Source organism: Lactuca virosa, chromosome 2, assembly GCF_052849685.1.
Source record: "Lactuca virosa cultivar CGN04683 chromosome 2, Lactuca_virosa_CGN04683_v6, whole genome shotgun sequence".
Classification (NCBI taxonomy): domain Eukaryota; kingdom Viridiplantae; phylum Streptophyta; class Magnoliopsida; order Asterales; family Asteraceae; genus Lactuca; species Lactuca virosa.
Window position 1 is genome coordinate 187116280 of NC_136427.1, and position 18179 is coordinate 187134458.

The 18179-nt window shown below is 37.3% G+C and overlaps 2 protein-coding genes across 2 annotated transcripts; one reads left to right on the top strand and one right to left on the bottom strand.

Moving 5' to 3' along the window:
* Positions 1 to 11154: 11154 nt before the first annotated feature.
* LOC145159861 (uncharacterized) lies at positions 11155 to 13293 on the top strand. The gene is made up of 4 exons (XM_079078905.1): positions 11155 to 11484; positions 11852 to 12250; positions 12324 to 12735; positions 12817 to 13293. Exons 1-4 carry the CDS (start codon positions 11244 to 11246, stop codon positions 13022 to 13024), a joined length of 1260 nt encoding a protein of 419 aa, XP_078935031.1. The 5' UTR covers positions 11155 to 11243; the 3' UTR covers positions 13025 to 13293.
* A 1305-nt stretch (positions 13294 to 14598) lies between these two features.
* TPR10 (ankyrin repeat family protein) lies at positions 14599 to 17522 on the bottom strand. Its single transcript, XM_079078906.1, has 12 exons — positions 17404 to 17522; positions 17267 to 17329; positions 16780 to 16950; positions 16566 to 16697; positions 16343 to 16482; positions 16134 to 16220; positions 15905 to 16030; positions 15677 to 15832; positions 15516 to 15587; positions 15336 to 15437; positions 15067 to 15237; positions 14599 to 14973 (listed from the first exon to the last, which is right to left on the bottom strand). The coding sequence occupies exons 1-12, from the start codon at positions 17432 to 17434 to the stop codon at positions 14842 to 14844; spliced, it is 1383 nt and encodes a 460-aa protein (XP_078935032.1). The 5' UTR covers positions 17435 to 17522; the 3' UTR covers positions 14599 to 14841.
* Between the last annotated feature and the right edge of the window lie 657 nt (positions 17523 to 18179).

Genomic DNA, 18179 nt, shown 5'->3' on the forward strand with positions numbered 1-18179 from the left:
ACAAACTGGCGGATATCACTCCGCAACATCTCATGATAACGGGCCTTCTTCATTTCCTCATCATCTGCGTACTGAGGAACAAGAAGAGCCCTCTCCCTGAACTTGGCGGTAATGTCCGCCACTGTCTCTGTAGTCTGGGTGAGATCCTGAAACTCCCTGGCTAACTGCTGCACCTCGATAACCGGTGCAAACTCGGCTCTGAACCTGGTAGTAAAATCAGCCCAAGTCATCGCATCAAGTGCTGCGTCATCCCCGATGACATGCCCGATCTCCTCCCACCAATCTCCTCCCACCATGTGCACATAAACAGTCAATCACATAATAATTCCCAGACAAACCGATCTATCAGATCAAACAGCATAACAACATCCTAACCAGGATACCGACCTAACCGGTCACTAGCATAGCATTACCCTATATACCAGGATACCGACCTCAACCAGGTCACTAACATAATACCATCCTAATTACCAGGATACAGACATAGCAAGTCAATACATATCAAACAAATACCCGGATTCCCATCCGATAAAGGGCCGGCCTTGGTGCCTTAGACCCTGTTGATATAGTGAGGATAACTCACCTTGCAACTGCCGAACCGAAACACGAAAACACTGGCCCGAAGCACTGCTCCAAACTCCAACACCTGATGCCATCAATGAACCATGACATAAATATCCAAAATACCATAACACCCTTGAAGGTCAAACAGGTCAAAGTCAAAGTCCTAGCCAAAGTCAACCTTCCTGATTGACTCTACTCGCCGAGTCAACCCGTCGACTCGCCGAGTTCCCAACTTTAAAAAACTCTTATATCACAACTCGACTCGTCGAGTCACTCCATGAATCGTCGAGTTTAGCGATCTCTGAGTCCTATCATGTCCAACATACTGAGTCACCACTCAACTCACTGATCTGAGTCTTAACCAGAAGAGGTTGGGGTTTTGCGTTCTAACTCGCCGAGTCCAAGAACAGACTCGCCTAGTCCACGACAATCTTCAACAAACTCGCCGAGTTGTTCCTCCAACTCGTCGAGTTCATGCCTATCTTCAACAGACTCGCCGAGTCCAAGAACAGACTCGCCGAGTCTCTTCAGTACTTTATACATGCAGAGGCTTTTCGAGTCTTGCAGGGGCTCCAAACTGTAGATCCACTCTTCTAGGGCATGACTCTCACGTAAAGTTGCAAGCTTTACATGGAAACAAGGAGTTATAAGCCCAAATCACTCTAGGGCTAAGGTTTAAGACAATGATGCTTCACCAACAAGCCAAGGGCTGATACTTTGTGAGGTTCTGGACCAAGACAAGTCTAGAGGAGGAGTGGGCCTGCATAGCCCTGGATAGGTGAGACCTTTGGGAGAGGCCACTCCGAAGTGTAGTTGGGTGAGACTCGTGGGCGAGGCCCGTGTTTTTATAGCAGCAGGTGGGACCTGGTAGAGACCTTAGGGTAAGGTAGGGGATCCATGATCCCAGATCTTCTAGAGCCAGAGTGGATAGGTTGGTAGAGCAGTTCAGGTAGTTGCGGTATATTCTTAAGTCGCTGGGAGCGGCTGTGGGCATGTTCTTGCGTTCGGTAACCGGTATTTTATTTTCGGTAATGGTAGATCGGTTGGGACCAGAATAGTCTCGGTTCATCCGGTAGGTGGATGGAAGTCAGGAGGACTTCAGTCAGGAATGATGTTAAGGGACTTAGGGTGGAGAGCAGTGAGCTGATCGGGTAATGCTAAGTTGCTCTCGGTGAGATCAGGTAATCTCAGAGCAATTGTATGGACCCTGTGGTATAGTTCCCGGTTGAGTCTTATCGGTAGCAGAGAGGGATCTGCTACTCGAAGGAAGTAAGCCGTGAGTATTGGTGTGGTGGCCAACACTGGGAGTGGTCGGGATTGCGGGTTCAACAGAAGGTTTTTCATTGATCGAGATCGGAAAGGTTGTTTGCTTGTGGGAAGTGCCTTGGAAAGGCCAGTGTCAGTGCGGGGAAAAGGGGGTGAACCCCTTGTGTATCAGTGCAAGTGTACTGGGAGTGCCGGTAGGGTTACCGGTTGGGTGAAAGTGTTGTACTCAGAGGTAGTGGTAGTGGTATACGGTTTGTAAGGAAGTTAACCGTGGTGGACTTCGAGGACGAAGTCTAGTTTAAGTGGGGGAGAGTTGTAACACCTTGAATTTAGAAGGCTTGGAAAGAGAAGGAAGTCTCTTTTGAGGAGTGACTCGTCGAGTAGATGGGTGACTCGACGAGTTGGGACGCGATTTGGTCGCGAGTTTAGTGACCTACTCGACGAGTCAGAAGACTGACTCGGCGAGTTGGCCAGGTTTTGGGAAAACCCTAAATGCGGGACTTGTACCCTATTTAAGCATCTCATTCTCTTTCTATCAGCCTCATTTGTAGCCCCCATTGTCCAGAAGCTATCCCACGAAACCCTAGTGCTCCCTTTGAGTGTGTGAGCCATTATTGAAGGATTTTGAGTGTTCTTGGAGTCTAGAAGAAGAAGAAGGAGTTGAGGGTTCAAGAGGAAGGTGGTGGATCCAGAAGATTCATCTCATTTGCTGCTCATTTTGGTAATCAAGTTCCTTCCTTGCCTTGTTATTTGTTAGATCTCTTCATGTCCCTCTTTATGAAATATTGGACCAAAATTGATGCTTTGTGGGATTTGGACGTCCCCAGGCTGGATCCCTTAAGATCTAGAGGTGTTTGGAGAAGGGAAAGCATAAAGGTGGGAGCTTTATGCCCCTAGGACTCCCCATGCAAGGTTTAAGGGGTTGTTTTGGCCTTTTGAGCAAAAAGGGTCATGCATGGGTGCAAAGGTGGTGACTTTGTGTGATATCCTAACCCCTAGAGGCTAGATCTGGATCTTGGATGCATTGAGCTTGTCTGAAATCGTCTGAATAGGGTTGGACATAGAGGGACTCGGCGAGTCCGTTCTGGGACTCGGCGAGTCGGACCAGTTTCTTGCCCCGAAACCCTTCTGCTAAGGGTGTGAGTTGAGTTGGTTAGGGACTCAGCCAGCCCGAGTCCATAATGGTCTTGATGATCATCGTACTCGACGAGTTTAAGGAGGAACTCGGCGAGTCCAGGGCAATCTCCTTAGTTATGAAGGCAGACTCGACGAGTTGTTCATACAACTCGGCGAGTCATGGTCTAGACATTCATGGGATGATGATGAACTCGACGAGTTCAAGGATGAACTCGGCAAGTCAGTTGAAGTTAGTCCCGAGTGTATGGTTGAAGGAGGACTCGCTGAGTTGTTGCTAGACTTGACGTGTAGAGTCGGGGTTGTTTTGGAATTGGAGGACTAAGGACTCGACCAGTTGGTAGAACAACTCGGCGAGTCGAGTCAACTGGAAGTTGACTTTGACCGTTGACTTTGACCAAGTTTGACCAGGGTTGACTTTTGGACTATTGTGGTCTGAATGTTGTTTTGGGTATTGATAGTTCGGGAAGCCGAGGAATCAGCGGTTCAGAAGTGCCGGTTAGCAGTCAGAAGTGTTCAGCAAGTCTTCAGCAGTGCAAGGTGAGTTTCCCTTTGTGTGGATGGGTCTACGGCCACAATGCCGGCCCATGTAGTTATGAGTAGGAAGACCCGGGGGTTAGCCCTAGGCATAGTATGCTAGTATGACATTCGGGACTAAGGTCCAATGTTAGCGGGCGGGTGCCCAAGGAATGGTTTGTATGATAGTTATACTTGTTGTCTGTGTGATACATGTATGTGCCTGGTAGGGAGGTGAGTGTGGGCGAGGTCTCGTATCTCATCAATAGCAGAGTGTGGACGGTGTTCCATACCTCATTAGCAGCAGAGCAGGGGCGAGGCCCAAGTTAGGAAAAGAGTGAGTGTGGGCTGGGCCCGTATCTCACTATCAGTAGGAGCGTGGACGGGGTTCCATGATTCATCAGTAACAGGACAGGGGCGAGGCCCAAGATAGGCAAGGCCTTAGCACAGTAATCCAGTAGAGTATGTTAGTTATGTGTTGTGATATGATTGTATGCTGGTAGCGGGAGCCCAGTATGTGGTTATGTGCTCAGTATTATGTATGGCATGTATGGATCAGTAGATATGTATGGTATGTGGTAGGTTGGGGAACTCACTAAGCTTCGTGCTTACGGTTTTCAGTTTTGGTTTCAGGTATTCAGTTTTCAGAAGAGGAGCTCGGGAGAATTGCAGTGCACACACCATGACAAGTTAGCCTAGGATGTTTACTCTGATAATTAAACAAGTGTTTTGGAAATGAAACTATGATTTGTCATATAAACCCTTTTAGTATGTTTGAATGTCTTAACGCTATGAATTAGTAATGCTTTTAAAAGAAATTTTTGGACCCGATTTTTGGGATGTTACAATATCATATTTCTGAAATTTGGGATGTTACATTACGGCACCTAATCGTTCTATTAAGTTAATAATTGGTAACAAACAATAAGTTTTCTTATTGTAAATCATATATCACATGTTTTCACACTTCCGAGTGTATGAGAAGAAATGAACATTGTTGGGAAGCTTGTACAAAACTTAATGTAAATTTTCAATACAATCTAAGAGCGTGTTTAGGTTGGATTAGTAAAGTTGGGTCTAGTCAAAGAGCGTGTTTTGGTTAGATAATTTGTAAATCGAGAGGTATTAGAGCGTGTTAATATCTTTCAGTATCAACTTAGAATAGCAATCATGAATTACATCAAGTCATAATCAAGTTGAACAACAACATTGAGAACTGGAACTAGAACCATTCCATCAAATTGTTTACAAGTTTATTTCATTTTCTGCATGTTTTTAAAATAGATTGTTATTTTATTATATTTACTTTTGCAAACAAAACCCCATTTTGCGACCAAAGTACCTTGCGCAAAGAGGTATAGACTTTTATCACGTGTCTCTGTGGTTCAACCTTACTTGCATTGTACTACTTTTTAGTGCATTAAAGCAGTGTATTTGGAGTCCATTGTATTCATATTATTTGTTGGGTTTGACACACCTAACACATTACTAGAAATATAAAAAGTTATAGAAGTTTGACCTCTATTATTATATACTAGACAAATATATATACGTTGTGCAAATTAAAATTATATATTTAAAATTTTGATAAATATATGTTATTGAAAACTATTGTGTCGTTAAAGTTAACTATAATAATAAGGGAAATTGAGTAAACTAATCATTATAAACGAGGTTATAAAAGAAAATAACCAAATTTTTTCAGTTTTTCAAAAATAATCATTTTCTGCGGAATGCCTAATTTCGGAGCACTATCCATATTCCGGAGTACTGTTCATATTTTTCAGTTTATATTTTTTTTTATTATTTTTAAATAAATTATTATTATTATTATTATTATTATTATTATTATTATTATTATTATTATTATTATATATTAAAGTTGTGGAAGAAAAAAATAGTGAAGTTGACATACTTTGTCCAGGTTTGGTCCCTTGATTTACATATCCGGTCCCTGTACTTCTTTAATTAATTTATTCATGTCCTTTTGTTTGTGTTCCATTCAACTTCCCATTTTTTTTGCAGAATTGGTCCCTGTATTATTGTTGGAAGTTAGGAATACTAAATTTGGATGTTTTTTTGGCAACTTTGGTCATTATTCTTTACCCATTTTGACACTTTTGGTCCTTGCAATCAATATTTTTACACTTTTTTCGAACCTTTTAATATTTAAAGTTTGGCCACAAAACTTTAACGGTTTGACAACTTTGATCCCTTTTCTAAAAAGTTGCTAATTCCTACCCCTTTAATTCTTTAGCCATTTTCACACTTCTGGTCCTTGCAGTCAAAACTTTTACATTTTTTGTCCGGGGCAAAGCCCGGACTTTTCATCCTTGCACTTTCTATGTGTAACACCCAAATTTTCAAAACAATTTTTCACATTTTATAAAACACATTTTCATTCATAATCGTTATAAAAATACCATTGGATCACATAGTCAATCATAACATCATATCCCAAGATCATAATAAAAATCTCCCCGTGTGTGTACTGATCAAGCCGGCGCCTTCCCGCGATCCTCGCTGGTACCTGAGACACATAACACAACACTGTAAGCATAAATGCTTAGTGAGTTCCCCAAAATACCACACACAACACATATTAGCCACTCGAGGCTATAACTCTGATGACCCTCTGGTCAAGGTGTCTCTGTGGGACCCTCCAGTCCCATAACTCTGTGGGCCCTCTGGCCCTAACTCTGTGGACCATCTGGCCCTAACTCTGTGGACCCTCTGGCCCTAACTCTATGGACCTTCCGGTCCTAACTCTGAAAACTTCGTAACATACATAGCATATAACACATAGAAATCACATCATGCAAAAGCATACAACATACTCTGTCTCATAGCTCTAATTACCACTCTAGGTAAAGTATAGTGAGAAGACTCACCTCGGGTAACTCGGTAAAGCTCGAACTCTGTAAAATCAGGTCTAGCCTCCGCCTAATCATGTAAAATAAATACTCTCAATCAATACATCTCTCAAGGCTAGACTATTCCTCCTCTTAGTACTCTCAGAAGGGTAAAAGACCATTTTACCCCTCTCATAACTCAAAGGCCCCACTATAGACCAAACCCTAAAAGTCAACCAAAAGTCAACCCTCCGGGTTACGCTGCGCGTACCAGATGTGTACGCTGGGCGTACCCGGCAGTCTCTCAGAATCGGGGTGCGCGACCCCTTACGCTGCGCGTACTGAGATTACGCCCCGCGTAACTCTCAGTTTCAGTCCTTTAGCTCTTGAGGTCTTAATCAGTTAAGACTCTCGTCCAACTTTTAGATCTGACCGTTTCTAAGCCTCTTAATCCATAAAGTCGATAACTTTAAGCCTTTGCATGGCTGAACAAGTCACTAACACCCAAAATATACCACTTCTAGCCCTAGAAAGCTCAAAACTCTAGCATGTCCTCATATCAACGACCAAGATAGAAACTTTATGGATCTAAAACATAAATATCACTGAAAGGGGACAGATCTTGGACCATGGAGCACCTTACACTCATAAAGTCTCCACTTTTGGGACTTTTAACCCTAGAAATGGCCCATGCAACAACAAACCAAAAGAAGAGGAAAGCTTTGAACTTTATACCTCTAAAAGCAGCTCCTTCCTCTGTAGATCTCAGATCCAAACTTGCACTTCAAGCTCTAGCCTCCACAAGCTCCTCTCCTTCTTCTTCACTAACATCCCAAGGCACTTTTAGCTCCAAAATCATACATACTCACTAAGGACGATGGGAAGTTCTCTCTTAGGGTTTTACTCACTGCTAGGGAGGCTGAGAAATGAGCCTTAGCATCCAATATATAGGGCACAAGTCAGAAATTAGGGTTTGCACCTGGACACATTACGCCCAGCGTAACCCTGAGTACGCCCAGCGTACTCAGGCGAGTCCGCGTCCAAAATAAGCGCTTGAGTACGCGCAGCGTACTCTTGAGTACGCCCAGCGTACTCATCTGCTACCAATTCCTCTTAAGGGCTTAACTTGACACTTTGAATAAAAGAAGGGCTAAATAGTTGTACCTGAATTTCGGGATGTTACACTATGTCTGTCATATTTATCAATTCGGAAACAACATTGAAAGCTTCTGGCCCCCGCGTAGCGGGGGTAACCTTTCTAGTTATTATTATTATTATTATTATTATTATTGTTGTTGTTATTATTATTATTATTATGGATTCTGAATGCTACATTTCGTAATGTTTATGAAAAATGATTGGATCTAATGAACAGTCGTTGAATGAGAGGCTAAAGGCGGGACTTGAGTTTGAGGGGAGGATTGTTGAGGTGCAAACTCAATCCCACATCGGCAAAAAGAAAAACTAGATGTTAGCATATAAGACAATGAGTAATCATTTATGTCACAAATTGGTTTTAGAAAATGAAACTTCATTGTTCTTCTATGTTGGCATGGTTGAGCTAGTAGCGATCCTAACAGTTTAATGTCATTGTTTTTTAATAAAATGTCTAATTTTATGCAGTCATATTGTATATAGTTCATATTATTATGTTTGTTTAATTTTTTTGTTAAATTAAGAAAAAAATGAACTTTTTTCTTGAATTTCTGGAATTGTTCTTCGGATTTCGGACTTGAAATTCCAGAGTTTTTTTTTTTTTTTTTTTTTTTTTTTTTTTTTTTTTTTTTTTTTTTTTTTTTTTTTTCTGAAATCTGAAATTTTAGTCCGGAATATGAACAGTACTCCAGAATTAAGCATTCCGGAGTGCTGTTCATATTCTGAAATTTTAATCCAGAATCCGGAATGTTATTTCAAAGTTAGTAAAAAAATTTTTTTTTCTTGGTCTGAAATACCTCCTACCGGACAAAAAAGTTATTTTTGCAAAAAAAAAATTCAAATATACATTAAAAAATGATTAGATTACTTAATTTCCCTAATAATGATTATTACACTAAATATATAACATTGTAACTATGTTATGATTAATTAATTTAAAATATATGTATTTGATCAATTTTATTTTTGATTTAAGCATAATAATTATTTAAAATATCGAACTATTGTTAAAACTAACATACATATACAAGATTTTTTTTTTGCCGAAGATCACATTATCTCGTGTTTTTGGTTTCTAACGTTCAACTCATCATCTACATATAAAGAAGGGTTGTGCTATAAATACCCCCATTAACCAATTTTACTCCCCCTAACATCAATCAAATCAACTTTTTACTTTTGATTTGATATTATTTTTTTTTTCTTTTTGTTTTTGATTTTTTTTTTCCTTTTATTTTATATTTTAATATTATTACTATTAAATTCGGATGACATTTTAAAATTCGGTAAACATTATAAATTCGCACGACATTATAAAATTCGAACGACTTTTTTGTCCGTAATTAAAAAATATAAAAAATATATTTAAAAACCGATTTTATATAGCCGTTTGAATTTATAATGTCTTCCGAATGTTAAAATTTTGTGCGGAATTTATAATAATAATAATAATAATAATAATAATAATCAAAATATAATAATAATAATAATAATAATAATAATAATAATAATAATTAAAAAAAGAAATAAAAACAACAAAAAAACAAAATAGGAAAAAAAACAAAAAAAAACAACAAAAGACAAAAAATCAAATTAAAGGGGGTGGAATTGGAAAAGGAAGGGTGGGTACTTAGGCTGCTCGGTGTGGGATGCGGTTTGGAACTGCGGTGCTGCCACGTGGACCGCGAACACCGCCCCCAGGGCACGGTTTCGTGCGGCCATAGAAGACCGCGTCCTCTGATTGGTTGCTGCAACTTCCTTTGACCGTTGAAAGATTCGTGTAATTTTTTTTTTAACCATTACTCCATCTATATATATATATATATATATATATATATATATATATATATATATATATATATATATATATGTTACCATTTTTACATTTACACCACCTTTAAACAAATATTTCCACAATCTTTTCATCCAATTTTCTTTGAAAAAATGTCTTCTTCCAAAAGACCTAGCAAAGAAAAAACACCAGTCAGAAACACCAACACCCCAATACCTTCATTTGATCAACCGATTTTCTCACCTCCGTATTACCACTACGGAGGTATGTTTCCGTATTTTCCACAACGACCAGCGCAACCACAACCACAAACACCACCACTACCACAACCCGACCCGAATTTTAATCCATTTGATTTTTTGTCTCAACCCGAGCTTGTTCAACAAACTCAAACACAACCAGAAACGGTCGTTTCTGATTCTGAACCGGAATTCGTTACAGAAACTCAGCCCACTCGAGCAGCAACTAAAAGAAAAGAGAAGGCGGAGGCTAGATGTTGGGAACCTTTGGAAACGTTAGTGTTGGCACAATCTTGGATCGATATTTCAGAAGATGCGACGGTTGGAAAAGACCAAAAGCATGACCGCTTTTGGATTCGCGTTTTACACAGGTTCCATAAAGGAATGAACCGTGGAGAATACCGTTCAAAACATCAAGTGTACTCCAAATGGGGGAAGATGAACAAGGAAGTCATGTTGTTTAATGACTTGTGGAACAACATGAAACGTCAATGGAAAAGTGGAGAAAGCGATGAAGTGATTTTGAAGAAAGCGTTGAAAGTGTATCAAAAAGAAAATCTGAAGGCTTTCAAGTTTCTTGAAGTTTGGAATTTTTTGAAAGATAACAGGAAATGGCTGAGTAGCAAAACATCAGACGAGCATATCGACAGTGGGTCAAAACGCAGCAGAACATCTGAGTCCGACCACACTACATCAGATGCTCGTGTTCAATTTGATCTGAACGAAGATGAACCTGTTCCAGTTTCACCACCTTCCCGACCAATGGGAAGAGACAAATCAAAAAGCAAAGGCAAAGGCAAAGCGTCGGATTCAGATGATTTGAAAGAAATGGGATCCGACATGAAGCGTATAAAAGACAGAATGGACAAGATTTTGAAAATTGCTTCTGAAAGAGAGCTTCGGAAACAAAGGGAGAGCGACATGCGAATACTAGCGATGGACACGTCGAATATGACCGGGGCCGAGCTTGAAGTGGTTTTGGCGATGAAGGAGGAAGTGAAAAACCGTTACATCAATCGTGGCTAATTTCTAGTTTTTTTTTTTCAAGTTTTTAATCGTTTCGTGTGTGTGTGTTTTTTTTTTAAGTTGTAGGTTTTATGTTTCTACTTTATTTTTCTAAATTTTTAGGTTTTTTTTTAAATTAAGTAATGTATGGTATTTGTATTTTTAATTAATGAAATATTATCTTTTTAAAATTATGTTTTTTTTATTAAAAAATAAGTTTTATTAAATTAAAATAGTTAACAAAAAAACAAAAAAAACATAAAAAATAAAAGTGTGGCATCACCCCCTTGGTGTGGCAAGAAACCACACTTGTGTGGTATAAATTGACATGGCGCTTATGTGGCGGGGGAGAGAGTGCGGTTTCGATGGCACCACTCCCTCCAGCCTTATAGAAAACCCCATAAAGAATTGTGCAGTGATTTTTTTTTTTTTAATACTTTGTAATGTATTATGAAACTTTAAAACCACTCGGCACTCGTATCAATTTTTCAAAACTTGGAAAAGTAGCCACATGGACCAAACCTTTAATTTACTCCTCATGTCTTCAATAATTGTCACAAAATGAACCATAATATACTTGCACTGCAATTTAGGTGTAAATTTAAGGACCTATCTGTAAAATGTTCACAAATTAAGAACTCTTGCCCTGGTCTTATTGTACTGCGCACCTTCGTTCATCACTCCGATTCCGATCAGGAAACCTCTCTTAAACCCTAAATCATGAGACGAGCTTTACTCAACAAAATCCCTATTCATTATCTCCGAACCTCTCCTCAATCATCTTTTACATCGAATCCGAAAATCATTAACACACCCTTGACTAGCTTTCGATCGAAGATTAGATTCTTTTCAACCGAAAATGAGAATCCACCCACAGACAAATTGAACCCTCCTTCAGAAACAAGCAGCATTGTTCCACCGCCAACGAAGGAACTAGACGTCCAGGATGTCAGCAATAAAGGTACCTTAACACCTAAATGAGGGGTCACCGGAACTACATTCACTAACCCTATTTTGGTTTTGTGTTGGTTTAGTAAACTGTAAGCTTTGTTTTTGGTAAAATCATGAGTTCTGTAACTGGTTCCTTTGCTTTTCTGTGCAGCTATATGAAGTCCATGATTTGATTTATTATTCCATGAAATTTATTTCAAATCGTTCATTATATAGGTTCTCTTGTATTCAAAATAGTAAAGACACTCATTCCCATTATCTATCACAACAATAGCTAGAATTGAAGGGTCACTTCAAACACTGGATTTCTTAATCTATGTTGTAGTTCGAATAAATTTAGGACAAGTTGTTTAATTGATTTTTTTTTTTTGTTTCAGAGCTGAAAACACAGATCGAGAAGTACTTTAATGACAAAGATGAAGAGGCTCTGCCTGCTGTTTTTGAATCAATAATCCGGAGGAAGATGGCAAGAAAGCATGCAGACACAGATGATGAACTACTGGACGAGTTTCAAATGCGCCCAATTGATGGTGTCAATGATAAAGAATTCGAATCAGATTTTGAAGAAATACATGAAACAGATGAGGAGATTGATAATCTGTATAGCGCCAAAGACATTGTAACAAAACGAATGACAAAAAATGAGTTCTTTTACATGGATGACAGAAAATGGGAAGGCATGATCAAAGAAGCTACTGATAATGGTTACATTAAAGACACCAAAGAGTGTGAGCAGATACTACAAGACATGTTCATGTGGGAAAATCTCCTCCCAGGTATATTCATTCACATTCTTAAACTATAAACTATAAAATTAGTTTACTTATTTTATGAAAAAATGTTATGAAGATCATTTGAAGAAACTGGTGGAAGAGAAATACAATGAGATAGCAGATATGGTTGAAAGTGGAGAGATTGAAGCTGAACAAGGTTATGAGATGTATCAGGAGTTTGAGCATAATATGCTCATGAGACATAGTAAGGAGATAGAAGAAGCGGGTCCCCCAAAGTTTGATGATATATCTAAGGTAGAGAAGAAGGATGAAGACGACCCTCCGGGTGAAGGGCCTGTGCTGAGGTGGCAAACACGGGTTGTGTTCGTTCCAGGTGGCGATTCATGGCACCCGAAAAACAGAAAAGCAAAATTGGGTGTGACTGTGAAAGAGCTTGGGCTTTCAAAGAATCAGTTCAGGAGACTAAGGGAATTGGTTGGGAAAAGATATAATCCAGGGAAAGATGAACTTATAATAACCAGTGAGAGGTAATGTAATAATGCTCATATTTCTTTGTTTTTAGTAAAAGACGAAAATACCCTCGTCATGTGTTCTATTTTTTTTTGTAGGTTTGAACATCGTGAGGAGAACAGGAAGGATTGTCTGAGGACATTATTTGGGCTGATTGAGGAGGCTGGAAAAGCTGATAAGCTAGTTGATGATGCAAGAACTTCATATGTGAAGAATAGACTTAGAGGTAATGAAAAGTTCATGGAGAAGTTGAATGCCAAGATCATGAGAAGGAGAAACCAAGGATCTAAATCCTTGAATGTTTGATCACACAAAGAGAAGCGTATTTCTAGATAATGAAGAGCTGTTTGTTTACCCTTTTGTTCTTTTGTTAATCCAATGAACCAGAAAGAAGATGTGTCTTTTTGGGTTGTATACGATAAATTGAAATTTTGTTTGTTATGCATTGAGTTTAGCCTTTCTAACACATGATAGGGAGGTATAGTTGAATTTTAAACCATAATATTGTATCATGTATGTTCATGTTCATGCATGAAACACTTCCATCTACAGCAGGCTGTATCTTTTTTGTTTGATGTTTGTTGTAGATGTCGATACTCGAGGGTGTAATACTTTTTCTCATGTCTTTATTTAGTTTTACATATTCCCGGGAATTAACATTAGGAAATTTTACTATAAGGTCTTTATATTTTGACATCATATTCAATTAATTAAGTCTTTGATATTATTCTTTTTTTTTCTGATTTAAGTTTTGAATAACACTTACATTTTGGACAATTTTTCAAATTAGCCGATTAATCTGAAAAGTTGTCCAAAACTGAATATTTTAACCAGTATTCGGGACTTAATCAGAAAAAAGAAATAAAGGAACTTAATTGAATATGATGTCAAAATACATGGGCTTTATAAGAGATTTTCCTAAATGTAAGTTTTTACTTATTTATTTTAGGATAAATTACACGAATTTTATCTTGTATAGGTTGACTAAAAACACATTTAGTCTCTATTTCAAAAATTAACTCGGTCTGTCCTTCGTTTGGTTTAAACTTGCAACGCTTCACCTAAATGACAAATTTTTTGCGAACTTAGTCCATACCAAAACTGAATTGACCATAATACCCTTATGTTTTTATTTTTCATTTAATTTAATATTGTTATTAATATTTTCAATTAAAAAAAATAAAACCCACTACAACCTCCCCTTACATTTTCCCCACCCCTTTCACTTTCAAACCTAACATTGACTAACCGGAGAGAATATAGAACCACAAAACACACACACACATGTGTGCAAATACGATATCGGGAGAGGGAGCAACAGAGATGCAAATGTAAATATTTTACATCAAGAGAAATCTTCTATAAAGCCTCTCTCTCTCTCTCTCTCTCTCTATATATATATATATATATATATATATATATATATATATATATATTCTGATTAAATCCCGAATACCGGTTAAATTATTAACTTTTAGACAATTTTCAGATTAAAAGGCTAATCTGAAAAATTGTCCAAAATTGAATAACTTAACCAGTATTAGACCTTAACTGAATAATTAAACCGGTATTTATGGCTTAATCAGAATATATATATATATATATATATATATATATATATATATATATATATATATATAAAAGGACTTATTTGAATATGAGGTTTTTAAAAGCACAATGTCATTTAACTTTGAGAATTGTACTTATTACAGTTTGATTTAGTGTTGAATGAATGGTAGGCCTGAATGATTTGAAAACTGTTCAGGCTCAGTTTTACAGTACGAATAACAAAATATTACCATTATATCCCCCTCTGTTATTTAGTATGAAATGAGATGCAACCACCCATTCACCTTGACATCAACAATAGACTTAGTGTCTAAAGAAAATCCAATCCAATCCAATCCAATCCAATATAGATGATAAATAGGCCACTCACTTCTCACTTGACTGAAATGTACAAAATCTCAACACCCTCCCAAATCCCAATATCCTTTACTAACTACCACCATAACACAAGTATTAAAAAAAAAAAAAAAAAAAGTCTAAAAGGTTATAAATAAAGAAATCCCTTTTTATAACTAACTTACAACACAAGCCAAACAATTTCAATGCACCCAAAATTACTTTTCCTTGTTTGTACCATGAAATTCTCTTCCAGCTTCAACTGCTTCCCTGAAAGCTTGAACAAGCTCCTTGTTTTCAGGGTCAACCTTAACTCCCTCATAAAATGCATTTGCTGCTTCATCAAACTTCTGCATCATTTATAAAGAAAAAGAGAAACAATGATTTAATCTCAAAGTTTGTTATTTTATTTTATTATTTTAAATTAAAAAAAAAAAACATGCCTGCATCAAACGCAAAGCTGCACCCTCTCGATACCAAGCTTTAGCCCAATTAGGTCTCAATCCCCTACACGCTTGTGCATCTGTAAATGCCTGATCAGCTTGCCCAAGTCTTATCCAACAAAGACTCCGGTTTGAAAACAATGTAGCATCACTCGGGTCAAAATCAATAGCCTGTTTTTTCATCATCATCAGAAAAAAAAAATTAAAAATTCAAATTGTTGACTTATATTTATTATATTTAATCTCAAACAGAGTGCATGTATGTGTACTTGAGTATAAGCATCCACAGCCATTAAATAGTCTTTTCGTCTGTAAGCATCATCAGCTCTTGCTTTCGCTTCAGCCGCTTTCTTCTTCGCCTCCATTGTCACCTTTCAAAACATGTCCAAAATACATCATAAATAAATACAACAATACTTTGCAATAAAAAAGTACATACATTAACATACCTCAGGAATTTCTTTCGTTGAAACTGTAGCATCATTTGACAAGTTACCATTTCTTGTATTTCTTTCGGCTTCCTGAATATATAAAATTCAAATACTCTAAAATTTGATATAATAAATCCCAAAACAGAAATAGATTTTCAAATAATTAATTGATTAATTACCTGTTGTTCCTTAGCAACTTCAGATTGCATATGTTGGATTATACCATCAACACTCCAATCTGGAACAGTTTTTACATGAGATGATAAAGGAAGAAGCACCTCAACAGCATCACGATTACCTCTTGCAGCTGCAACTTGTACTGGTTTTAAACCGTCCTAATATAAAAAGAAATTAAAAGAGTTATTCTATATAATTTTTTTTGTCACTTTGTATGTTTTTTGACTGACCTCATCAGTGACATTGGGATCAGCTCCAGATTTTAACAAACATGTGATTATTTCTGAGTTGCCACTATCAGCAGCAATGTGCAATGGGGTTGCTCCACCAGCAGTAATGTTTACTCTAGCACCTCCCTGTTTGTATTGTTATCACCAAAAGTTTAAGATACAACAACATTGCAGCATCATATCATAATAAAATGATAATTAAAACATTTACTCCTTCAATAACATGAACCTGAATTAGTAGCTCTAAACATGGAAGTGAGCCTGCAGCTACAGCTGACAGCAGAGGAGTAATGCCATCATCAGTTTCAATATTAGGCTGCAAAACAATCACCATTCACCACATCTTTATAACATTATATATACATAACATACATACAACAAAAAAGGCTTATAAAGAAGTTGAATAAGATTGTTATCAAGTCATCAATAAAGTCTTACATTAGCCTTGTGTTTTAGTAGGAGTTTTAAAGCATCTTGTTGCCCATGACCAGCAGCCCAAACAAGAGGTGTTCCAGCATCACTTTGTGAATCAACTTCAACACCAATGGATAGCAAAGCCTCCATTAACTCAATATTTCCTATAAACATCAAGTTGCATATATTCAACCCAAAAGTTTCTCAATAAAGTAAATAAGATAGTAAGAACTAAAAAACAGCTCACCTATTCCAGCAACATGATGTAGAGCTGTAGCTCCTAATTCACTTGATAGTGCAGGATTAGCACCATGTTCAATCAGGTATTTGGCAGTGGAGGTATGCCCTTGTCTTGCAGCATGAATAAGAGGGGTCTCACCTGAAACAATGCAGCAATATGGAAATCAATATTTCAATACAAAGCCATATTTATCATGTGTTTAAGTAACAGAAGAAATTACCATCCTCATCTTTAGTATTGACATCAAGCTTCAATTCTTCCAACAAGTACTTGCAGACTTCAGTCTGCCCTTCTCTTGCAGCAAAATGAAGAGCTCCACGTTTATTTGCATCCTTAATATCTGCCACCGTGTTTGATAGTCCTTTTCCATCATCCAATTGTGCTGCTACACCTATCAAAAGAAGAAAAAATCAATGAAAATAGTAAATTATTAACCAAACGTCTAGTATCCACCATGACATTACAAAGCGAACTCTTTGCAACAATCGCAATGGACAGTTTAACCTAAAAATTTGCCAAAACAATACCCTAACTTGCACTTTCTATCAAAATAGCAATTTTGCTCTTGCGAGTTAACGAGACATGGAGCAATAAGTATTGTAATTTCCGAGAGAAGTTACGCTATAGTTGCAATTGTCTCAATTTCATGGAACGATCGATTATGATAGCAACGAATATCGTTGAAAATCCACGAAAAAAGGACTCACTCTTCAAGAAGTCGAGATTTCCGGTAACAGCGGCATTCAGAAACTGTTGAACTTTCTGCCTCACTGAAATTAATAGTATTGAAGATCAGTAAGGCGTATAAACAATATAATATCTATATATTAAACTTTCATGGAACCTGCAAGAGCATCCGAAGCATCTGGAGCCATGGCTTGTTGCAGAAGGAGAAGTGTTGGCCTTTTGCTTCCCTTAAACCCTAAAAACGAAATAGAACTTTGGAGAACCTGTGGGTTTTAGTGGTATTTGAATATCATATTAAATATGAATATTAAACATAAGCATGTTGTTAACGAATCTATTAATATTTTCTTATATTTATCGCTAACCAATTGGATGTAAATAAATAGATCCTTAATTATCTATTAGTCTTTAGCTAAAAACTAGCATTTATCTAAAAATAGTCTTTAAAACCGTAAATAATTAAGTGGTCTACGGTTAACGGTCGGTTGACTATGGTCAACGGTCGGTTTACTACCATTTGAGGTCATTGGGCAACTGTTTGGTGGACCATCTACTCTTTCGGGTCCGTCAGCTCGGAATATACAATGTTGTGCATTGAGTGCTACACCGTAGGTTCTTATGAAACCTACGGTTTTGGTATTTTTTTCTTTTTTTGTAATTTTAATGTAAGCTATATAAGTTGTACAAGTTGTTATTATCATTTTTCTCTTGTATAATTATAAATTGTGCTAATTAGATAATAGGTATAATAATTTTTTCTCGTTACACCATTGAACTTTGAAAAATATATCAATTTCTTGATTAGAAACCACAGTAGATTGTTATTGTTCGCAATGTAAAGTAAATACAAAGCAATGTCAATAGGTGTAGATATTATAAACGAAATTTGTCTTCAAAAGAAAGAATAATACGGAGTAAGTTGTATATAGGCGT